A 24,233-nucleotide genomic window follows, 5' to 3' on the forward strand; every position below is an offset into this window, starting at 1 on the left:
TCCTACTTAAGAGCTCTGGAACCTTGGGCCAGTTACTTAACCACTTGGAGCCTCAGTTTCTCCCTCTATAAATTGATGATAATAATTCCCACATCACAGGGTGATTGTGGAGAAAGTAAAGTACCAAGCTTAGTACCTGCTAAACAGTAAGCAGTTGGTAAATACTAGCTGTTATGATTTGAGTTATTCCTCTTCTTTCCCTTCATTCACATTTATTCCATGTTTTGTGCCAAGCATAAGTGATAAAGAGTCCCTCCCTTCTGGGAGACAAGAGCCTAATCTAGAAGCCAACCACATAAACAGTTATAATATAGGGTGATAGGGACTCAAATGGAACTACATTCTGTGTCCGGGATGGCAAATAGGTGCCATCTCTAATCAATTAGTAGGAGCTCCCTGGAGTGCTGCTTTGAAAAGGATTCTAAAGCTATATCCAGGCTTGAGGGAAAGAGTGCTGTGATCAGTGAGTGATTTCTGCCACCAATCTAGGAAGGAATAATAACAGTACATGTGCCATTCCTGTCGTAAATGTCATAGGAGCACTGAGAACCGAGCAAATAGCTTGGTCTTGGGATAGAATAAGGGATCTGAGCCAGGCATGGTGGTGTGCACCTGTAGTCGTAGCTAGTCAAGAGGTTGAGGTGGGAGGATTGCTTGAGCCCAGGAGTTGGAGGCTGTGGAGAGCTATGATCACACCACTGCACTCCAACCTGGGTGACAGAGCAAGACCCTGTCTCTAAAAAATAAATTTTTTAAAAAAGAGGATCTGCTGAAAACCTTATAGAAGGGATAGCATTTGGTTCTTAAGGAATGGACAGGAAAGCGTTAGAAAGAAAAAAGAAACAACATATGAGGTATATTAGGTGAGAGATTGGGTAGGAAGAATTACAAGGAGTTTTCTGTGGCTGTTGCCCAGGGTAGCAGTAGAAATCAGGCTGGACGGGGAGACAGAGGCTGAAGAGGTAGGCAGCCGAGGGCCTTCAGTCCTGAGTTCATGAGTGACCTGTATCCTAAGCACACATTTCCCACCTCCCACAGCATTTCCAGCGGCCCCATCCAGAAGCCTGGCATCTTCATCAGCCACGTGAAACCTGGCTCCCTGTCTGCTGAGGTGGGATTGGAGGTGAGTGACGCTGGGCCGGCCCCAGTGGAGGCCCTCTGGAAACTGGGTCAGACTGTGATCCCGCGGTGACAGGGGCAGGTGCCTTTCCACATGGCCCTCTTTCGGCGGTCACTGATCAGGAGGAGCCCTACCCACCCTGCAGAGAAGGCTTCACAGAGTGGGGACATTTGACCCTTCTGCAGCCTTCCATAGCTCTGATGGTTGTTGGTCGTGAGCTTGGGAATGTCATAATGATAATCAAAGAGCGGACCTTCAGGGTCCACTTGCATCGGACATTGTTCCACACCCTTTACACTTCACAAGAACGCTGAGGATTAAGTGCCACCATTATCCCCACTTTACATATGAGGAAACTGAGACCCAGAGAAAGTATATGATTTTTCTGAAATCGTGTACCTAGCATGGTAGGACTGGAATTCAAACCTAGGTGGTCTCATCCCAAAGCAGGAACCCTTAACCTCTTCTTTGGACAAGTTACTTCATGTCTCTGTGCTTCAGTTTCCTTACCTATAAGATGGGGATAATAAAGCCTTTCTTCCAAGGTTGTTGTGTGGGTTAAAGTAGTTAATATGTATACTAGAACTGTGCCAAGCACACTGTAAGTGATCAGTGAATGTTAGCTATTCTGTTATGATGATTCAACACAGCCTCTGCTAAATGAGAAGCTCAAAAGTTTCCGCATCTACAAACTGTGATTTCTAAAGCAAGTGTCATCAAATTTAGCCAAAAAAAGAACATGTAATGGTATAATATTTGATAGTTGATAAGGTAGTTATGAAGTAGGGGAGTGCCAGGGTCAGCTTTAAGCCCTCCCAGAGCTCCACCAGAGCTTTCCAACTGCTCCATTCATCAGGAGGAACTGAGGTACAGCCACTTGAAGACCCAGCATCTGACCCAGAACCCCTGGGGGCGCCCGTCCTGCAGATGAACGAGTGTACAGATAGCGTAAACACACTCATCTTTTTCCACTTCCCCACCAGACAGGGGACCAGATTGTCGAAGTGAATGGCATCGACTTCTCTAACCTGGACCACAAGGAGGTGAGATGTAGGGGTCTTCACCTGCTGGCCTTTGTCATCTCCACACCCCACTTCTCACCCCCACCACCCTGAAGCCTGGGGCCTTCTGTGCTCTCTGCCTGGACTGCTCTGGTCTGTCAGGCCTCGATCCACTGTCCTTCTGTCCCCACAGGCTGTGAACGTGCTGAAGAGTAGCCGCAGCCTGACCATCTCCATCGTAGCTGGCGCTGTAAGTCCAGAACGAGCTGGTGGGAGCCCCTTGACCCTCATCCCCAGCCCCTCTGACCTTTGATCTCTGCCACACACTCCCAGGGCGGCAGGTCTCCTTCCCTGAAGCTCTGACAGAGCAGACGGAGGGAGAGGACTTCTGCCCAGCAACAAGTTTGGGTCAGGGATTGCAGGAGCCACTGTGCCTGATGGTGCTGAGAAGACCACCTGCATCTCGGCCCCCAAGGGTGTGGCAGGGGATCCCCAGGGGCTGAGCAAGGGGCCTCTTTTCTCCCACGAGGGCCGGGAGCTGTTCATGACAGACCGGGAGCGGCTGGCAGAGGCGCGGCAGCGTGAGCTGCAGCGGCAGGAGCTCCTCATGCAGAAGCGGCTGGCGATGGAGTCCAACAAGATCCTCCAGGAGCAGCAGGAGATGGAGCGGCAGTGAGTGCAGCCAGCCCTGGGTGCCCTGCCCCACCATACAACCCCACCTAGCTTGTGTCCTGCCTGCTGTGTCCCCAGCTAATTTCCTCCTCCTCCCTGGAGGCCAGTCCTCAGACCAGATGAGTTTGGTGGTGGGTCAGTGTATCCATCCTTGGCCCCTTCCTCCTTGCTGAGCAGAGACCCCTGACTTCCAAGATTCCAAGAATGTGGAAAATAAGCATCCTACTAGCAGTAGGCTCTAGCTAGCTAGGATTAGCTACTAGCTAACATTTGTCAAGTACCTCTATAAGGCTGGCGTTGTATTAGGGCCTTGTTTATGTTTCTTAATTCCTACAATAGCCCTGGGAGGTAGAGGTAGAGAGTATTAACCCCATTTTACAGGTGTGGAGACTGACACTTAGAGAGGTGAAGCCACTTGTGTCCAAAGTCACACGTGGCCAAGCTGGGATCACCCCCAGGCAATCTGGCAAGTCCCCACAGGGCTGCCCTGCCTATAGTGATAAAGCTCGTCCCTGTCCAGGACGATTGAAATGATGACCTAAGAGAATAAATGGGGTGAGCAATTCATAAATCAAAAACTACTGTCAAGATCCAAACCCAAATACATTCTAGGCATTTAAAAGTATTTCATGGCTAGACGTGGTGGCTCACACCCTGTAATCCCAGCACTTTGGGAGGTCAAGGCCGGCAGATCATTCGAGGTCAGGAGTTCGAGACCAGCCTGGCCAACATGGTGAAATCGTGTCTCTACTAAAAATACAAAAAAATTAGCTGGACATGGTGGCATGCGACTGTAATCCCAGCTTCTCAGGAGGCTGAGGCACGAGCATCACTTGAACCTGGGAGGCAGAGGTTGCAGTGAGCCGAGATCGCACCACTGAACTCCTGGGTGCAAAGTGAGACTTTGTCTCAATCAATCAATGTATTTTGAAAAGGAAAGAGGAAAGGCTGTCCCCATCTCCACCATCACAGAGTTAGCTGGGAGTATTCCGCCTGGCTAGGAGCCCCTGCTTTGCTCCTGGGGTCAGTCCAGGCCCCGCCTGTCATCGGTCACCTTACCTAAGTATTTGGAGGAGGGAGCATAAAGTGTGGCCTTCACGTGGATCTGCTTCCCTGCTCCCACAGCCCAGCATCTCTGCTCAGCCATGCCAGACAAAACCATACAAGAGCACGGGGCCTAGACTTTGTTAGATAACGTCCCCCAAAACCAAAGCTTGTCCAGGCCTCCTAGGAAGGAAGCCTGGAGAAAAATCATTTCGAAGTTTTCTCAAAGCAAGAATTCACAGTAAGGAAGAGTTCATTTCTCTTGCATAGGGCCAAACATGCCAGTCTGCATTTGTGTTTCAGAAGGAGAAAAGAAATTGCCCAGAAGGCAGCAGAGGAAAATGAGAGATACCGGAAGGAGATGGAACAGTGAGTACCTCTGCCCCATGCGTGTCTGTGCATGAACATTAGTATGCTCGGGGGAGTGTGGTCAGCCAGAGGCTGCCTCGAGAACCAGTTTACCTGGTTCTCTATCCCCTGGTGGGTCCTCCTTTATTTGTAGTAAAACCTGTCATATTATAGTAACTGGAACATAGTCTCATATAATTGCCAAGGTGGGGTTCACACTCAATTTAGAATACAAGCTCCGGGACTTTGCTTGATTCACCACAGCTAGAACCAAGGGCTTCCCCTGGGCTCGTTGGGGCTCTCCGAAATGCAAGAGATGGGCCTATGAAGGTTCTGACTCCAGTAACAGGCATGGGGGTCTCATTTCAGGATTGTGGAGGAGGAAGAGAAGTTTAAGAAGCAATGGGAAGAAGACTGGGGCTCAAAGGAACAGCTACTCTTGCCTAAAACCATCACTGCTGAGGTGCACCCAGTACCCCTTCGCAAGCCAAAGTGTAAGTTTCATGAGCCGGGGGAGAGGCTAAGGGGACTAGACAGAAATGCTGGCCCTCCCTCCCCTCACCACCACCCCCAGGTGGATAGCCCTTGGTGCTCTGGGCTGCGGTTCCTTTATGGAGGGGCAGCTGTGGGTCAGAGACCATCTGCCCCAGCATCAAGGTAGGAGGGATCTGTCTGCTCCGCTTGTTCACAGGCCAGCTCCACATACCCAGCTCCCAGGTCCCACACAACACTGATGCGGGCAGGCTGTCAGGCTGCTGAAGAGGGAATAAGGGCCATGGCAAAAGTGGGCTAGCTCATGGGATTACCGTCCTAGTGTTTTGGGTGTCGGGTCCTCCTCCTACTTTGCTCTGAACAGGGACTGGGGTGAAGCCAGCAGCAAAAAAGAGAGGAAGGAGCTCACATCAGAGAAGGGCTCTGATGGCCCAAGGTTGATTCATAACTGTGGGAGAAGCTTACTAAGTATCTCCAGCCCCTATATCCCTGTACGTGGACCACTGTCACGCCACTCCAAGGATGGAGGCAGAAACAGGACTAGGAAGCTTCTTCCAGACACCCAGCTGTGGGCTGCGGCTGTGCTATTCTGGAGCCTCAGCTCATATTCACCTTACCATCTCCTCTCTTCATCTGTCCCACATCCTCACCTCCAGTTTCAGTCTAGGCCTCTACCACCTGCTCCCTGACCACCTTCTCAACCCCCGTTTCCAGATGCCTCTTTAAGAGGCAGCCCACACTGCCAGAGGAAAACGGAGGTCATGACAACCACAAGTCCAGGATTGCTGGTTGGGTCCTTACTCCTGCCTTCCAGCTGTTTTGACTTATAGTTGACACAGGACAGGTCTTACTCCAGCTGATTGTGCTCAGTTGACCTGGGAACCTCCAGCTAGGGGCGAATCTGGACTCAAGAGCCCAGGTTCCCCATCTCTGCTGTGGGGCAGTCATTTGGCATGCTGTGATGGGGTCTCAACAGCTCTGTCCCCAACTCTGGGTCACATCTGAGACCTATGGGAATGTCAACCTGCCAACACAGGCCATTTGCACCAAGGAAGAGGTGCAGGGTATCTGGATGGTTCCTTTTCACCCCTCCCTGGTACAGGCAAGCAGCTCCCAACACATTTCTTCCTGGCAGCAGGGCAGTGTCATCTCCTGGTCCTCTCCGAAGGACAAAGCACCCTCTCATCGGCCTCCCCCATGACATTCAGTATCGGTTGAGGATGTAGCCAGAGCTAAGCTCCCAATGAACGATCCCTGTTTTAGTCGGGCAGCTAATTTGCTCTTATGAGTGAAACAGGAGCTTCAGGAGAGAAATCGATTTTAATTGCTTCTCATGGAAGTAATCCTAGTCAATTTGGTACCTTCCAAGAAACTGGGCCTCAGCTTCACAGCAAACACACCCTCTTAGGAACAAAAGAAAATAAAAACCCTTTCACTAGCTGGTTTTTTATTTAGTGCTTTTTAACCAAATCAAGCTCCTTGAATAAAAAGACGAAGAATTTTGCATTTGCTCAAGGTAAATGTAATCCTAGGCAGCTCCACAAAGCACAGGATGGATGACCCCCGCCGGCCTGCTGAGCTGGGACAGCTGCTGCCTCTATCTGTCTCCGTATGCGCCAGCAATTTAATTCTCATTTGGACCTAAGGCAGGAAATGCAGTGAGGTCCCTGAACCAGCTCACCTGCTGCCTCACTCCCTGTTCCCCAGGGGCTAGCATGGTCTAGCAGGCCTGGGCCCCAGCCAGCTCCTACCCAACCACCCTTCAACTCAGGGACCCAGTTTGCAATGGGTTATACCTGCCTCAGGTTTCCATGCCTGCAAGGGGTGGGCCCTGCTTTTTTTTTTTTTTTTTTTTTTTTTTTTCTTGAGACGGAGTTTCGCTCTTGTTGCCCAGGCTGGAGTACAATGGCATGATCTCAGCTCACCGCAACCTCTGCTTCCCAGGTTCAAGCAATTCTCCTGCCTCAGCCTCCCAAGTAGCTGGGACTACAGGCATGCGCCACCATGTCCGGCTAATTTTGTATTTTTAGTAGAGAGGGGGTTTCACCATGTTGGTCAGGCTGGTCTTGAACTCCTGACCTCAGGTGATCTGCCCATCTCCGCCTCCCAAAGTGCTGGAATTACAGGCAAGAGCCACCCCGCCTGACCCCGGGCCCTACAGTTTTTTAAAATAAAAGAACATGGGGCATCCCTTACCTAGAAAATGAAGTCACTCATCCTAATGATGTGCCTGGGACTGACTGCCCCCCAACCTGCCCCAGGGGGCTCTTAAAATTGCTGCAGCCCACCTACTCATGGCTGATCCAGCAGACCCCCAACATTTTGCCAAGCCCTGAAGGCTGGGACACCACCACGGAGGCTCCTAACAGACCTTCCCTTAGCTTAGGCAATAGGTGGTTACATGGGACTTGAGGGGGCAGCCTTGGCTAAGGATCCAGTAGCTGAGGGATTCTTGAAAGAGGGAGATGTTTAAGAGATCTCCAACCTTCTCTCCCTACCCAAGGCCCCATCAACTATCTCCCTCACCTCCACCACAAGAGACCCCATGATTTGGAAGTTGAGGTTATTTTCCTAACAAACTATTAAATAATCATTTGTGTTCCATTGTTTTATTAAGTAGCCCTTGTTAGTAAGGGAGCATCAGGGTTCCACTGTTGGGTAAATGTAATTTGAGCCAAGAGCCAAAGAACTTAACAGCCTTTGCATAGACCAATGGGCAAGTTCTGTTAAGCTTTTAAAATATTAAAAAGCAGCTCACAAGCAAACTGGTACACTACCTTCCAGAGTCCTAGGGAGGCCAGAGTCCAAGCTGGAAACACTGGAATGGAGGGTCTGCTCTTCTCTCCACATTATGTCAAAATTCAGGTCTTCCTAACTGCAGGTGCCCCTTTTACCTTTTGGGATGTCCCCACCTCCTCAGGACCTTCAGCCTCCATCTGCTGCCCACACTGTTCAGACATCCCCTGGGGACCCAGAGCTCCAAGGCAAGGGTGATAAGCAGAAGGCAGGAGGGTCTTTCTCCCATTGCAGCCCCTTGCCCTCAAATGTGTGCGATTCTCAGATATTCCCATCCTCCTCGCTGCACTTCCCAGCCTTCAGCCCAACATCCTACAAAATGGTTCTCACGCTGCCCTCAGATCTGAGTTTCCTGCTGTTAGCCCTTTGTACAGACAGATAAACTAAAGCTACTAAGGTTGAAAGCACTGTATACACCAGCTCAGAGCAAAAAACCTTTGCTCTGCGCTCCTGAACTCTGTCCCTGCCCCTGACCTCACAACTCCCCTGGAGGAAGCTGATCACAGGTCTCCACACTCCTGAGAAGCTTCTCCAGCCTCTTGGTCTCCCAAGTCCCTTTTGGTTCACCAGCTTCCTCCTCTTTTCCCCGGTAGATCAGGGAGTGGAGCCTGAGCTCGAGCCCACAGATGACCCGGATGGAGGCACGGAGGAGCAGGGAGAGCAGGTTCGCGCCCCCGCTTTGCTCCCTGGCCTGGCTGCTCTGCTTGCCCTGCCCGCCTCCTCCTGACCACAGTGCAGACACCCAGCTTCAGGGGACCAGCATGTATGGGGGCCACTAGAGTCTGTAAAGCTCCTCCAAGCCCTAGCTTGGCCCAAGCACTGTACACAAAGCGTAGAGGACAGGACTCAACCCCGAGGGTGGTAGATCAGCTGTCGCACACCGGTACCACTGAACTGCTGGCTCGAATATTTAGATATTGCCAAATTCCTCCTCTGCTGCTCTGGCCCCTCCCCCAGGACCCCCTAGACCACTCCCAAATCCAGCAACTAAGGAGGTAGTGTCTGGTCCAGCAGGGGGTCTTCAGCATCCTGTTCCAGCACTCAGGCTGGTCCGGGGTGGGTAATTCAGCCATCGCTCTTGGCCCCAGGGAGCTTCAGATTAGGGTTATTACTCTGTGGAGCTGTGGCCTAGGGAAGGAAGGGGCCTGGTGCACTGGTTATCTGGCCTGGATGAGGATATGTTTTCTGGGGGCACATCTCCTGCTCACTCCTGCTGGAGCTGTCCTTCCCAGAGCTGTCCCAGCCACTGCCTTCTCTTTCAATGTTGAAAGTGGAGGACTTGGCCTGCACTATGAGACAAGCCAGTTTTGTTGTGTCGAACAACAGTTCTAGGCAGACACCCAGGCTCCCTTTTGTCTTGAGCCATTTCTTGTATGGAGGGACCAGACATGGGTTAGAAAAGGCCTTGTTCTCTTTCAACAAGGCTTTGTATGTGAAGACTGTGATTTGGAAAAGCTCGTCCTTCCACAAGGGGTTTTCTCTTTGATGTTCTGGCCCTGACTTCTGAAGCCAGTGTCCTGGGGAGAGGCATTTGAGAGTGACCCAGGGCCTGGGAACTGGGGCTTTTCTCGGGTGGTCTTAGGCCTGTTCTGCAACCAACGCGAGGCCAGGTAAGCAGAGTTGGACAAAGCGTGCAGTTTTGCTGTTGGATCGGCCAGTGCTGTTCATCTCACAAAGCCATGCATTGCTTGGGAACCCAGCTCCCATCTGCTGCCCATGGATGCTCTGGCTGAGCTGAACTGTGTCTCATCATTTTGTTATCTGTGTTCTTATAGCTTTTGGGTGGTTTTATCGTTACGATGGCAAATTCCCAACCATCCGGAAGGTAGGACAGGGTTGGGTGCTATGCTGGTGTGCTGCTGAGTTTGCTGTGGGTTTTGGCTTTTCCCAAACATTCCTTGTCCTGTCAACACTAAATGGTGTGACTTGGCCTGTTCACTTGGAAGGCTAACCCCATCTGCATCTCTGTGTCAGGCTGACATCAAATGGCAGGGCGCCATTGCACAGGCAACATCGGGGGAAGGATCCATGGTGTGAGACCTACCCAAGTACCATCTGGCACTGTGTGCATCAGCGCCGGCCCTGATGGGCACAGGAAAGGGGCAGGATGCTTCTCCTTGTTTCTCTGTCAAGTAGAACTAGAGACCAAGGCCAGAAGCTTGGGGTCAGACAGAGCGAATTATCAGGGTGGGTGTACCTAGTGCATGTTATGAGACCGGCTGTGCCAGATGCAGCCTGCCTGACGAGGTGGAGATTTGCTGCCTCAGGTCGGGACAGAGACCCACTCCAAGCACAGCCCTCTCCTAGGAATATCTCTGCATGTGCCCAGGATAATGCATTTTTCCAATCTCTAGGACCTTTAATTTTCTCTCTAAATCTTATTACAATATCTCCAGGCCTTGTAAAACTTTCTTGTCCTTGTCTTTCTAAATCACATTGACATTTGATTGTGAAAACATTGCTGTTAACGTCTGTAATTGGACATTCGAGATGACTTGGTATTTGGAAGTCAGGCAACAGCATAAATCTGGGTGAGCTAAATTGGATGTTATCACTTGACCAGCGCTTTCTGGCAAGATGTCAGTCCCCCAGAAACCAGAGCTCTGGCAGCTGAGTGACCTTGAGGATAAATAACTTCTTCCTGCCTGTAAAATGGGAATATTAACTGTGCCAGGAAGATCTACCCCCTTCCTCCAGCACATTGCTATTAAAATAACAAACAGTAATATTTTTCCTGACAGAGGTAAATGCCTCTATCTAGGAAAATAGATCATGATTTGTACAGCACTGAATAAACCTGGAACAGAGTTCCTCAGGGAATTCCTTCCCACATTGTCCTGGTCTCAGAAAGGCCTTGGTCTCATAAGACTATCTGTTTCACTTGACAGGCTGACTTCGGTGGCTTAGGATGACTCATTGGGTTAGATTTCTAATTCTTCTCTATATACTGCCTCTACTAGAACTCAGCTAGAGAGGACAAAACACACACACACACACACACACACCCCCACACGCACACATAGAATTTTACCCCCCCCAAAAAAAATAAAGGAGACAGATATGTCAAATCTTTTTCAGACACTAATAACATGTAAACATAAAAGAACTAGAATCTTCCCCATATACCACCTCCCATCAGAAATCATGTCCTTGAAAGTGCTGTTGATAAAGAATTAGGGCTGCCTTTCCCCTATTCCTTAATCTACTTATTCCAGAAACAGCTGGCATTTTGGTTTTCATTTTCACTTCCAAAAAAAAAGAAAAATTGCTTCTGGGTAAAATCAATAGCACAGTCGCCCCATCTGCCTCCCCTCTCAGTCTGGACCAAAAGGAATGTTGTAACTGACAGGCCATGGATGTAACTGACAGGCCATGGATGTAGCTGACAGCTGAAAGGACAACAGAACCATGACCCTCGTCCTGGCTCTGAAAACCCATCATCATTTTTTCTAGAGCCGTGACAGACTCTTTGTCTCCCAGCAGCTGGAACGCCAAGTCCCCAGGAAATGCAAGTGGGCATCTATGGCCATGATCATCTGTGCATAAATTCCCCTTATTAAAAAATAGAAAGATTCAGCTCATGCCTATAATCCCAGCACTGTGGGAGGCTGAGACAGGTGAATCACCTGAGGTTGGGAGTTCAAGACCAGCCTGGCCAACAGGGTGAAACCCTGTCTCTGTTAAAAATTCAAAAATTAGCCGGGTGTGGTGGCACATGCCTGTAATCCCAGCTACTCGGGAGGCTGAGGCAGGAGAATCACTTGAACCCTGGAGGTGGAGGCTGCAGTGAGCCAAGGTTGCACCACTGCACTCCAGCCTGGGTGACAGAGCAGGACCCTGTTTCAAGAAAATAATAATAATAATATAAAAATTCAGTGTCTTCTATTTCCACCTTGACAGTAAATCCCTCTAGGGCTCAAGATTCCCAGGCCTTTGGTCCCACAGAATTTATGCCGGGGCCTGAAGGATTCATGATTCTGACTAAGCCCTTTCATCAGAATTGCTTAAGTCACTCATACAGACCAGCCCTACTTGCAGGAGCCCACCGTCTGGCAGGGAAGGCAGATTCACACACACCTAAGTAACCTGTGGGGGGTTAGTCTGAGATCAGTGGGAAATGCCATGGGGCAACCTGCCCTCTGCATCTGTACAGATGTGACTTTCTTGGGCATGAGACAGAAACTGACTACTACCCCGCCCAGAAGCCCTGACTCTATAATCTTAGCACTGGTAGTTTTCCTTTTTAAAAGCAACAGAATGGCCATTCTCCTCATGGTGGTCCTGGAGGAGGCCAGGCTCTTACTCTAGCAAGCTACCATTAGGCCATGTTTCTGTCTTCTCTCGGGAAATTGCTGTCTGAATCTCTACTACGATGGCAGGGATTCATCTGTCAACTGAGTCTAGTGAACAAGGTAGGCAAGGAACCAAACAGCACTCTGAAGCAGTGAGAACCATTTTCTCGAGAGGCTCATACACTGCTCTGGAGGTGGGTCCCAGAGGTGACCATTTCCAGAGCACATTAGCAGTGCACGGAGGTGTGTGTCTTTAGAAGAGGAGCTAGGAAGAGTCCTCAGAGGTCCATAATGGCCCACCAAGTCCCTCCAGCTGTGGATGAATGTTGTGTGTCCATTGCTAGGGAGCTCAGTTCCTCATTCCTGGCCTTGGAGGCTACGATGATTCAGGAAATTCAAGAGCAGATCCCCAGAAGGCTTGTTGGGGGCGTGAGTGAGCTCAGTGAACAGGGGGTTTCCTCTTTGCCCCAGAAATTGCCCAGGGTGTGGGCCGTCTCTGCTGCCCCTCTCCTGAGTGTTCGCTGTGTCCTCCACGCTGTGCATGATGGGGGCTGACCCTCCCTCCTGCCGTGTTTCCCTTGCCCCCAGCTCATCAGGGCACCATAGAAAAACTGGGGCCTCGAAGACTCGGGTCCAAATCCTGGCACCATCACTTACAAGATGTCTGACATTGAACAAGGGACTTTACCTCTCTGAGCCTCAGCTCCTTCACCAAAGAATGAGGATAAACCTACATAGGAGATCATTGGTGTAAATCCCTTGGCACATAGGCAGTTCTTAAATGATCATTCTCTTCCTGCCTTAGTCCCTGGCTTCCCTGCAACCCCATGAGAGAAGCAGCCAGGAATGCAGGCTCGGTGGGTCTAATTCCTACAGGAAAAATAAGGAGTCTATTTGCCTTTCATGTCCCTCCCCAAATCCTCTAGAACCCTGATGGTGAGTATAAAGCAGTTAAGCCATTCTCTCCGTCCTCTGCCTCCCAGTCCTGCAGTTTCCAGCTAGCCCTCAGTAAAGGGGCCCAGTTCAGAGGACACTGTGGGTCTAGACTTTCCAGGGTGAAACAGTTCAGAGTTTAAGCATGCGAGTAAAATCTGATGTCCCTGGCTCTGAGCCTCCAGGTCTGAGTGTGACTCCCACCACCTCTAGCTTAGGACAGGACCTCTACAGATGAGGCTTGCCAGCCCTCCCAGATTTTCTCTGGAATCTCCCAGGATGCATCTGTGAATCTGAACATGAGATGATGCAGAAGGCATGTGCCAGATACTGGAAAATCAACACAATGTCCTTTATTTATATAGCACTTATTTATTTTTATTTTATATTTTTATTTATATAAAATTTTTACAAAGTTCTTTCATAGATGCTATTTCATTGGCACTGGGTGGCAAGCTTGTGGGGGAGGTATTTTTACCATTTTGGAGATGAGGCAAATCAGGCCCAGAGAGGTTAAGGAACTTAGCCAAGGCCACACAGTTAGTTAGTGAACTAATAAGCCAGTCTTTCTGGCTGGTAAAGAGAATGTGTCTCCCACTCTGCAGTAGGTAACAGTGGCCTTCCTGTCCTAAACCTGAGGTCTGATGTCCAGTATGGTGAGACAGAGCTGGGGGAGGGGCTCACCATGGGATGGCTGTGTTATCTGAGGACTGGATGCCCTGTGTGCCGTGCTGTCGACACTATTTGTAATCCTTGTCATATAAACAATGCCACATCTACTCAGAAAGGAAAAGATAAGAAGAAAGCCAAGTATGACAGCCTGCAGGACTTGAGAAAGAATAAGAAAGAACTGGAGTTTGAGCAAAAGCTTTACAAAGAGAAAGAGGAAATGCTGGAGAAGGAAAAGCAGCTAAAGATCAACCGGCTGGCCCAGGAGGTACGTGTCCTGCCTGCAGGCCAGGCAAGCATCCCTAGGACACAATGTGGTCGTTTCCCATGTGCTCCCAGAGGACCAGCTGGAGTTGTTCTCCCCAAATGGCATACCAGGGTGGAGTGAGCCCTTCCCTGCTCCCCAGCCTGGAGAGAGAGATCGTGCCACCTGCTCAGGGCCATCTGAGGTTAGCTCCTGGCTTAGGAGTTGAAATCAGCCTCCTTGCTTGGGAGGTGTGAGTCTGAGGCTAGCCTTTCTGACCAGATGGTAGGTCTCAGGTTAGCCCTTGATACACCTGGCTTAGAGGCTTGAGTCTGTCCTCTTCACTTTACCCCACCAGAGTCTAAGGCTAGGCCTCTCCATCTTAGGTATGGCTCTGAGGCTACTCAGAGTATGGTCTGAGGCTAACCCTTCTGCCTTGTTTATAGCTTTGAAGTTATGCTTCCACTGACCTGTCTACAAATCTGAATCATTCTGGCCTCCCTTCCCAGGTTATTGTAAGACCAGACCCCCCCACCCAACTTAGCTTGGCTCTGAGAATATGGGTCTGAGACTAACCCCTTTGTGCAGGTGGTAGGTCTGAGGCTATCTCCCAATTAATCAGGCTATGAGTCTAAGGCTGCTCCCATCAACATAGGGTGTGTCTGAGGCTCGACCTCATCATCCTGGGAATATATCTGAGGCTGTTCCCCTGAAGACATGTCCAAAGCAACCTTCCACCATGAATAATTCCTATGCTAGGTGAGATGGGTAACCTTAACTCCCCGGCTGTAGGAGGTATCATTGTTTCTGCTTCTCTTTAACGCATCCATGAATCAGAATGCCAATTTGATTAGATTATAAAACCAGAGAAGTCCTGGAAAATGTGAAATTCATTAGGTCTGACATTATGAACAAATTAGCTACAAAATTAAAAATAAGATTGTGCTTCTGAGGGCAAGGCAGAATGGAGCAGGAAAAAAAAAGAGTCAAGTTAAACTCTTGGAATGTGCTGGGGGAGGCTAAAAAACACCATTCTGGGAAAATCATAAGAGCCTCAGGGTTCATGGGGATCTGGGATCCAGCTAATCCCTCACAATACATAAGCCCCTTTTCTGATTTTGCCTACAAGTTCTGCTTAGTGAACTTGACACCCCGCCACTTTCTTCTCCCTTGCCACCTCCTTGAGGGCCAGTTGGAACAAGCCCAGGTCTCTTTCTAGATAGCTGATGCACCTCACAGTACTCTGGAGTTTTTAAAGGAGTGCTTTCATGCTATTTCCGTCCACATGTTATTCAAATGTGCCCTTTGTCCTCTCCTTTCTGCGCCGATCCTGGGTCCCAGGTGTCTGAGACAGAGCGGGAAGACCTTGAAGAATCGGAAAAGATTCAATATTGGGTGGAGAGGCTCTGTCAAACGCGCCTCGAGCAGATTTCCTCTGCTGATAATGAGATTTCAGAGGTAACAGAGCCCTTCTTTCCACACAGACCCTCCTGCTGCCTTCAGAATGATTCACTGGGGGACAGTGGGAGGTGAGATGGCAACTAGCAAATGCCACTAGCCTCACAGGTGCCCATCCATTGTCCAGGCCCACCCCTATCAGCCCACTCCCCTCTTGGGGAGGAGAGATATGTCTGTATTTCTGGGTATACTCCCGAGTGACACTAAGTCCCAGCTCATCTGAGATAGTCCCAGTTAGGCCTGTTGTCCTGGCATCATCACTAAGAGTCCCCCTTACACTCTCAAGGGCAGTCCAGTTTAGAGGATGAACTATGTGAACACCTTAACACCCACAGATGGCATAACTTGGGGCTCTCCTGCATTTGGGTACTCTCTACCAGCAGCCTAGTATGGGCTCAGCTGGGCATCCAGGTGGCAGAGGACTGGCACCCCATTGTTCTGGTTTAAGGGTAGTGGGTCTCCAGTAGCAAGAGAAACAGAGTAGAAGAGCATAGTGCTCGATGTATTGCGAAGTGGAGCACTAATCAGAGTCACAATTACAGAACTTCCTTGCAATCCCCCCAGATGACCACAGGGCCCCCACCTCCTCTGCCTTCTGTGTCTCCCCTGGCCCCACCCTTGAGACGCTTCGCAGGCGGACTGCACCTGCACACCACTGACCTGGACGACATCCCTTTGGACATGTTCTACTATCCCCCCAAGACTTCCTCTGCCTTGCCTGTGATGCCCCACCCTCCACCCTCCAACCCACCCCACAAGGTCCCAGCGCCCCCTGTCCTTCCCTCATCTGGCCATGTGAGTGCCTCATCTTCCCCATGGGTGCAGCGCACTCCACCCCCCATTCCCATCCCTCCCCCTCCATCCATTCCCACCCAAGACCTCACTCCCACCCGCCCACTGCCCTCGGCACTGGAAGAAGCACTGGGCAACCACCCCTTCCGCACTGGGGACACAGGCAATCCAGTGGAGGACTGGGAGGCAAAGAACCACAGTGGGAAGCCCACCAACTCCCCTGTCCCTGAACGGAGCTTCCCACCCACCCCAAAGGTACTTTCCCTGTTCTGCATGCTATGTTTGGAAGTAGGAAGAGTGGGGAGAACTGCTGTTTCCCATGTCCTCCACTGCTCCTGGGAGTGGAGACAGAAAGAAACATCATCTCACCCCATTTTCCAGGAATGTCCCCTCCGTGTGCATGTGTGGACATCCTGCATGTATATGGTTCCCACTGATTTTGAAGTGCTGTATTGTATGATGAATGGCCTGGGACCTTTGGGGTAAGCAACAGTGTGTCCATTTGATATTCATTGCTCTCTCTTGGCTCTTCTTTGCTAGTGTAGGCTGGTAACTTTCAATGCAGGACTTGGAAGGCTATGTTAATGAATAGCCAGCACTCTGTCACATCCAATCATTTCCTGATAGTATCCCAGAAAGCCTTGAATATGGGAAATGACTCCTGATCTAGCAGGAGAAAAGGGAGGGGAGGAGGAAGCAGGGCACGGGTAACGCTGTACCATCAAATGCAGTGTTAGGACACTCCAGTGCCGTTTTCTACGGTACTGGCCAACTGCACTGCTTGAAGTGTAACACCCAGAAATTTCTGGCCAATTTCCCGCTATAGAAAAAAATGAAGAGAGAGTTCCTAGAAATAATTTACTATTAAAAGAATAGGAATGTTTTTCTTGGATGTTAGGAAGATGAACAGTGTCTTTCTGAAAAAGACATATTTCTTATTAATTATTCATAATCCAAAGACTATTTTGAAACATGCAATCTCTGAGGAAGACACGGAGCTTGGATCCCATGAAGGGAAAAGCAAAATATTATTCCGCTCCCGTAGCCATGAGGCCAAGCTTAAGTCAGTGCAAAAGCATCTCATGTCAGCTGACGGTAGCAGGGTTGCTGAGGGAGGGCATAGTCAATAGCACCTGACCAGTGGTTTTTATTAACCGTCCCTGCATGGATTTGAGTTCCTGCATGGAGAATGGGACAAGTATCTCAGAGCACTCAGGAGAGCTTACAAGGAAGGTGGGAGTGAAGAAAGTGCCAGATGCCAGCAAGGCTGCAGCTTCCAGCGGGAGACTCTCAGAGGGACCCTTTCCGGACCTCTGGTTGGGATTGTGAGCCCTGCAGCTTCGATAGGAAGAAATCTGCCTGTTCTGGGGACATCTTCCCCCAGAGCCCAGCCAGGAGCTGGTTTCTAGGGCTGAGTTCGCCTTGCACATTTTTCTCTGTAAGTGGCCTCCATCAAGATGAGCAGGCTTTTCCTCAACAAATTTGATTCCACATTGATTAAGTACCTGCCTGGGGCCTCTCTCTGTGAGGGGAAAAGGGGAGCAGTGCTGAAGAGGATATGGAGGAGATTGACATGCCTGTGCTTTCCAGGACTTTGCCATCTGAAGGATGAGCTGCTGCCCAGGCAAGCTTCTGCTATAAAATATGCATAAGCCATGCGCTATGGGAGGGATTCATTCTAACTGAAGGTTGAAGACACCTCTGTGGAGTAGAGGGCTTACGAGCTGAGCCTTGAGGGGTGGCAACACGTGGAGGATGGGGGCAAGGGCATTGTAAGTGCAGGGAACATAAATATGGCAAGTTGGAGTAGCAGGGAGTCGGACTGCCTGGGTTTGAATCCTGGCTCTGCCACTTACTAGCTAGATGACTTTGAACACATGCTACTTCATCTATCTGAGCCTGGGCATCCCTGTCCAAAAATAGGAATGTTAACGGCAGCTACCTATTCGAATCAAATAAGTTAATATATGAACACATTCTAAGTTAAGAATGGCAAGAGAGGCAGGCACATCGTGCATGTTCAGTAGACATTAACTATGGTTATTGATAGTCCAGAGTACAAGAAAATTTGGGTGAAGCTACAAACCTGGGATCTTAGCAATCTCAGTTAGTCTCAGCAAAACTTTGAGTCAGGGTCAAGATTCAAGACGGAGTTCAGATTTCTCAGATTCTTCAAGGCATCACAAAGTTCCCACTGTTAGTTCCTGATCAGAGCCCAGGGAAGGCAAAAAGCCCCCAACATAAGGAGCCTCTGAAGAACTGGACCGTAAATGTCGTAAGCGACATCAAAGCCAGGGTTGTCCCAGCCTCAAAGGCCAGGGGGTTGTTGTTTGGTTGGCTTCATCTGGCCCACCTCTCACCCTTGTACCACCCACCCTCTTCCTCCCTGCATGCCCCTGGCAAAGTGTCATCAGTGCTGCAGCAGGAAGTGTGAGTGACCACACGCCCACACAGTCGGCCCAGCCACCAGCAGGCCCCAAGTCATGGAAACAAACGCCTGTGTTGGCTTGACACTTGTGCCTGCCACATCAGCACCTGCCATAGGGGGGTTTTCAGGGCCAGATCTGTCCACAGGCACTGTTCCATGTGCTCACCATACTATTTAATCATTCATTTATTCATTCAACACATGCTTATTGAGCACCTACTATATGCCAAGGCACTATGCAGGGCACTGGGAGCCCCTGCTAGATAGACAGCTGCAGTCTCCCTTCTCAAGACAGTCTGGTGGGAAACAAAGAAAAGTAGGCACCCGCCACACCATCAGGGTGGAGATGGAGGAAGCACAGGTGCTATAATAAGGAAGAGGGGTGGAGGAGAGGAAAGCTCAAGGGAGGCTTCCAGAAGGCAGTGATGCCCAACCTAAGACCTGGGAGGTAAAGCGGAAGAGGGAAAGAGCACATGTAAAGGCCTCAAGGCAAGAAAGCCTGGCATTTTTTTGAGGTTAAAGCTAGGCAGTGTGAGGAGGGTGGTGAGGAGTGAGAGATGAGGCTGAAAAGGAAGATAGAGAAGCTCATGAAAGGCCTTGGGGGTCAGGCCAATGAGCTCAGTAGTGGATGGGGACTCTTGGGAGGGCTTGGGGAAGGGTTGTGAACTGATTTGATACATATTGCCCAAGGAGATCAAGTGGGTTAGAGCCAAGCAGACAGGTTGCATCAGCTCCCCTGGATGCTACTCTTACTGGTCCTTACTCCATGGCCTCTAGAGACTATGTGCCTACCCACTAGGAACAGCAGATGCTTCACACTGTGGTCCAGGGACTGGAGCTGTGGCCAAAGAGACAGCCCTTAAAGACAAGGGACACTGGATAGCACCCATGACCACTGAGAGAGGGGTCTGAAAGTGTGTCTCCTGGGTGACACTGGCTGCAGGCAACCCCAAGCCAGGCTCTAGCTCAAGCATCTGATTTCTTAGAGCCACTCAGTAGTTTCTGTGGTCTCAGCCCACACTGTGGCCAATGGACTTCTCATCTCTCTGCGAAGATCACAGCCCCAGGACCTCCAGCAGGTTGAATGAACCAGGCTGGCTTCGCATGTGCATGGGTGTAGATTTGCATGTGTGTAGAAGTAGCATGGCTGGCCTTGGCCACCCCACCATGACCTCACCTGGGTCCCTGTTAAACTAACTCCTGTAGACATTTTGCCCAAGCCCACAGCCTCCACGAGGCCCTGGCGTGTCCACCATCTCCAAACCTGTCATGGTCCACCAGGAGCCCAATTTCATCTACAGGCCAGCTGTGAAATCTGAAGTTCTGGTAAGCCCCTTGGGTCCCCTCCAGGTTGTCTCTAGAGGAGCAGACCAGGGCTACCTCCCCTGGGCTCTGCTGTCTCTGGAGTGGAGGGCAAGTGAGGTGGGACAAAAATGCAGATCACAGATGCCATCTCTTAACCTTCTTATTGGCCAAGAGTTGAGGCCACATGGGTGTAAGTGGATGTTGGCATGACCAATGGAATTTCTGTTTCCCACTTGATGGAACAGCCTGGAGCTCTGTCTAAAAGTAATAATATTCACTAAGACCTGTGAAGAGCCTACTATGTGCCAGGCTCTGCATGGCCTCAATTAATTCTCACAGCAGAACTGTGGGATGGTTCCTGTGGTCATCCTGTTTAACACTCGAGGAAAGGGAGATTTAGAGAGGTTACCAGAGGGGGACCAGGTGCCCCAGGCAGAGCCTGGACTTAATACTTACCCTCATGCCTTTCATGCTCCAAAGCCCACACTCTTACCCTCATTGCCATCTTGCCAAAACCTACAGAGATTCCAGGTGCCCTGGCCCCTGCCCTAAGGCCTGTTGTGGCCTGGCAAGAAACACCCTTGGATGGAGAACTGGCCAGAGCAGGTTCACTCCCCTTCTCCAACTTACTTCTTACCTCTCACTGGGACTGGGAGTCTGAGGTGTGGTCCTGGGGAAGTGGGAAATGTCCACCAGCCTCAGTTACTGACAGCTAAGGGAGCTGGGATTCGTGTGCACCTCCCAGAGGTGCCGACCACTGGCTGGCCTCCCATGCACAGTGAGAAGATAGTCATGTCAAAATTTTAACTTCCCTTTCAAGGAAACTCTATCCAAATGTCAAGGCAGGACAGCTGAGATATTTATTTTGGGCCTTAGCTGTCCCGTCAGCTCCCCAGAGAGCTAAGTTTTTGCTCCTGGGACAGCCTGCGGATGCATCTATGTCATGGTCTCTGGCTAATGTCAAGGGGTGGTGTCTGCTTGACGACAACTGGGTAGCATCTTTGGGCATTGAGCAGGCCCTTAACATAAGCCAGACTGTCTGCTCGGGGAGGACATTGGCAGGGCAGCCCCAGGCTGGCAGGCCCGAGGCCTGGCACCAGGGGGCAGACAAGACCTATTGGTAACATCCAGTGTGGAACTTTTTTTTTTTTCCTCTGGCAGCCACAGGAGATGTTGAAGAGGATGGTGGTTTATCAGACAGCATTCAGACAAGTAAACTGATACTCACTGTGTGTCTGGGGGTCTCCCCACCACCCCGCATCCCTCCCACTCTGTGCCACTTCTTTGTCTCTGGGAGTACCTGGTCAGGTCCACAGTGGCCCCATCTGCCACCAAGCATCAGGCCAGAGCTGTGTCCTCCATTTCCTGTGCAGGGGTTGGGGAGGATTTCATATCAGATGGGGACCCAGGGCTTGTTAGACCCCATGCATGAGCTGAGAAAAAGCAGCAGGATCCCTGGGCACTCACCTCTTCTGCTGCTGTTTGTCCAGAGAGGAGCAGGGCAGGAGGAACCCTCAGAGGCCCACAGAGGCTAAGATGGGCCCTCACTCCAGCCCTAGGAGAGAGGGAAGGGGCTGCTTAGGTGTCTCCCTGTACCTTCCCCTCTTCTCCTCCAGGCAGATCACAGCTTCACCAACCCTGCCTGACACTGAACCAGCGTCAGGGAAGAGATGGTAGCTGAGGTCCTCCCTGTGCCTAGGGTACTCCTATGCACAGGGGCATGGAAGTCCTTGCTGGTCCTCTGAGCGGCATTAGGCAGGCAGCCACCTACCCACCTGCCTCCCGGGGTACCTCCACAGAGCCAACCATTGGATTGGCTGTTTCATCACCAATGAAAGAAACCCCAGGACAGAGGGAGATCTTGCAGCCAGCCCAGGCTTCTCCAGCCTCCTCACTGATAACCCACCATCAGAACACAGGCTGATTTGACTACAGGCAGGGAGCAGAGGGACGCAATCAACTGTGCAGTGAGACACAGGTGTCAGCAAAAGAGGCTGCTCCCAGCCCAGGCATTTGTCGATTTAATCTTTCCAGCAACCCTGGGTGGTAAGTGCTATTCTCATACCCATTTTCTCTATGAGAAACTGAAGAAGAGAGATTTGAAAATGTGCCCACAATGGCACAGCTAATGTCAATCCCTGGATTTGAATCCAGGAGGTTGGTCTCTGCAGCCTGTGCTCTTAAACACTGCGCCATCCTGCCTTAAAGCACTGTCGTCACAAAAGAGGCCTTCCAGGACCTGGCGGTTTAGGGCACAAACAGCCCTCCCAGGGAGAGAGGCAGGGAAGTGCAGAGTCTAGGCTCCAGAGTTGGAGTCAAACCCTTGCTCCCCTGCCCACAGACTGGGTGACCTTGGGCATGAATATCACCTCTCTGGGCCTCAGTTTCTTCCTCTGTTGAATGCGGGGCTGGGCTGCCTCTTTAAGGGCTGACCAGCTGCTGTGACTTATGAGTCTCTGATCTAAATTCACACAAAACACAAGTACCTGCCATCTGGCTCATCCCTGAGAGCTTGTTCTCAGGATCATGGAGCAAGGAGGCCAGAGCCAGCAGTGCTCAGCCTCCCAGGAGAAACAGCCAGAGCAAGTAGGGCCCTCAAAGTCACAGAGCATCGACTCCACACCCTGCCCAATGATCCCTCTTGCCCGTGCATTCGCTGTGCCCCCTCCTCTGTCTGCTGCCCACACACTGACCTGGATGTAGCCTCCAAGCTGAGCTAAGCTCATGGCCTCTTGGGGTTGAGCCTGGGTGATTAAGGCAAGTGAGGAGGGATGCCAGGCAGATGCTTAGGGATCTGTCTGCTGATGTTTGGTGCTCGTCTTGTGCCTGGAACTTAGTTGGTGCATTCTGAGGATGGAGGAGTCTGTGGCCTCCCCGCCACGCAGACCATGGGCCCCAGGGGACACTTGGTGTGGTCTAGGGACCTGCATGCTGCGGGTGCCTCCACTCAGACAGCGAGGCCTGCCATGGGGCTCTCCTCCGCTCCCACCTTCCATGGGAACCAGCTGTGGCTCTGCTGCCCTTGTGCTTAGCATCCTGGCCCCTCAGCCTGGGGGTGCCCCTGGCTCCCATTCACTGTGTATGACTCCCAAGGAAGGCCACCTAGTTCAGGCACTACCTCATTATGTGTTCAGGTGCCACCTCACTGTCTTGTTTCTACAGCCTGGAGCCATTGTCCCCACAGCATTCCCCCATCAAGCCAGGTCCCCTGAGCTGTGTGTCCTCCCTTCTCCCCTAGCTAAAGGGCCAACCTGCGCTCCCCAGAATCTGTGGAGGCCTCTTGCCTTCTAGGTGAGCATTACATGAGAACACTGCCAAGCCCCAGGCAAGCACAGCTTCTTGACACCACCTGCTTTCCTCTTGGTGTCCATGGCCTCCCTCCACCATCTTGTGGCTGATTTCCAGGAACAGCCTTCTCTTGAGCTGCATGGTCCCCTCCTGTGGGGTCAGAGCACTGGGTGGAGACATCCTGGGCTTCATCCCCCAGGATCTGGGCCTGCTCCAGTGGAGACTTGGAAGAGATGAGGTGGGGCCTAAAGGACTTGAGGCTGGGCTGAGACTTTCAGCAAGGCAGACGCTGCCTCTCCAGACCATCTAGAGGTCACTGGTGCCCCTGCAGCCCCTGACGCTTGTGCTGCTGAAGCAGGGCAGGGTCAAGATCCTCTAAAGTCTTCCTCAGCCTCCTGCTTGTCCCTGCACAGGAGTGCCCTGGCTGCTGGGGCTGCCAGCCTCCTGTCTGCATCCCCCACCCTGGCCCCACCTTCCCCAGCCCTGCCCCTCACTTCTGACCCTTGGATTCTGACCATTCACCCTCCTCCTCCTTGGCCCTGACCCTCAAGGGCCTCTGCTCTGTTGCCCTAAGGCCCTCCCTTTGCTTCCAGGATTTCCGGAAATATGAGGAAGGCTTCGACCCCTACTCCATGGTAAGAGATGACTCTTCTCTCCTGGGGGAGAAACCCCAGGAACAGGGCAGGGTGGGGTTAGAGTGTTTGATAGTGGTGCATTCCGGGCCCTGGGGTCCTGGGATGAGGTGGGGCACAGAGGAGCCCAGTGATGCCCCAGCTGCTCTTCCCACTAAGGTTCCTTCCAAAGGGCATTCCAGTGTGAACTGTATGGTGCACACACACGTGTGTGTGTCCACTGTCCCCATGGGACCTGGAACCCCCAGTTGAAGACCAGTATGGGTGGGGCCGGGCACGGTCCCCTTGCCCATGTGCTCTGTGGGGCCCAGTGTCCCATAGGTGCCTGGATTCCTCTTCCAGCCCTACCCCCGGCACCATCCTTCAGGCCAGCTCAAAGCTTCCCACTGTCTTTTTCCCTGTAGTTCACCCCAGAGCAGATCATGGGGAAGGACGTCCGGCTCCTACGCATTAAGAAGGTACCTGGGCATGTGGAGGCCGGTGGGCCGCCATCCCTCTCTGCGCCTGCCCCTCCTGCCTTGGTTCCCTGCTTCTACTCTCAAGGTCACTCCCGGGTGGCCTCTCAGGTCCCCACTGTCCTCCCCTCTCTTATGGAGATGCCCCTCTGTTGTAGGGCCACATACCCAGGCCCCATTTGGCCACTCCTGATGGCACTGCCGGTGGCCCCATGGCTTCTCCCGCTCTTACTGTGGCTCTGTCAAGAGACTCCTTGGTGCCCA

General features: G+C 51.4%; 1 protein-coding gene across 4 annotated transcripts in view; it reads left to right on the forward strand.

Moving 5' to 3' along the window:
* The window catches only part of LOC105486961 (USH1 protein network component harmonin), a 50,074-nt gene that overhangs the window by 18,708 nt on the left and 7,133 nt on the right, over positions 1-24,233 (forward strand). For 3 of the 4 annotated variants that reach the window (XM_011750154.3, XM_011750155.3, XM_011750156.3), the window contains exons 9-17: positions 1,039-1,123; positions 2,104-2,163; positions 2,315-2,371; positions 2,651-2,793; positions 4,141-4,206; positions 4,555-4,679; positions 8,067-8,137; positions 23,476-23,517; positions 23,919-23,972. In XM_011750154.3, the coding sequence (XP_011748456.2) occupies positions 1,039-1,123; positions 2,104-2,163; positions 2,315-2,371; positions 2,651-2,793; positions 4,141-4,206; positions 4,555-4,679; positions 8,067-8,137; positions 23,476-23,517; positions 23,919-23,972 (703 nt within the window). Of the gene's footprint in view, positions 1-1,038; positions 1,124-2,103; positions 2,164-2,314; positions 2,372-2,650; positions 2,794-4,140; positions 4,207-4,554; positions 4,680-8,066; positions 8,138-13,482; positions 13,636-14,952; positions 15,070-15,633; positions 16,117-19,495; positions 19,616-20,755; positions 20,807-23,475; positions 23,518-23,918; positions 23,973-24,233 lie in introns of all 4 variants that reach the window. The other variant, XM_071075018.1, reaches the window with a different exon arrangement.

This window comes from Macaca nemestrina, chromosome 12, assembly GCF_043159975.1.
Source record: "Macaca nemestrina isolate mMacNem1 chromosome 12, mMacNem.hap1, whole genome shotgun sequence".
Lineage (NCBI taxonomy): Eukaryota > Metazoa > Chordata > Mammalia > Primates > Cercopithecidae > Macaca > Macaca nemestrina.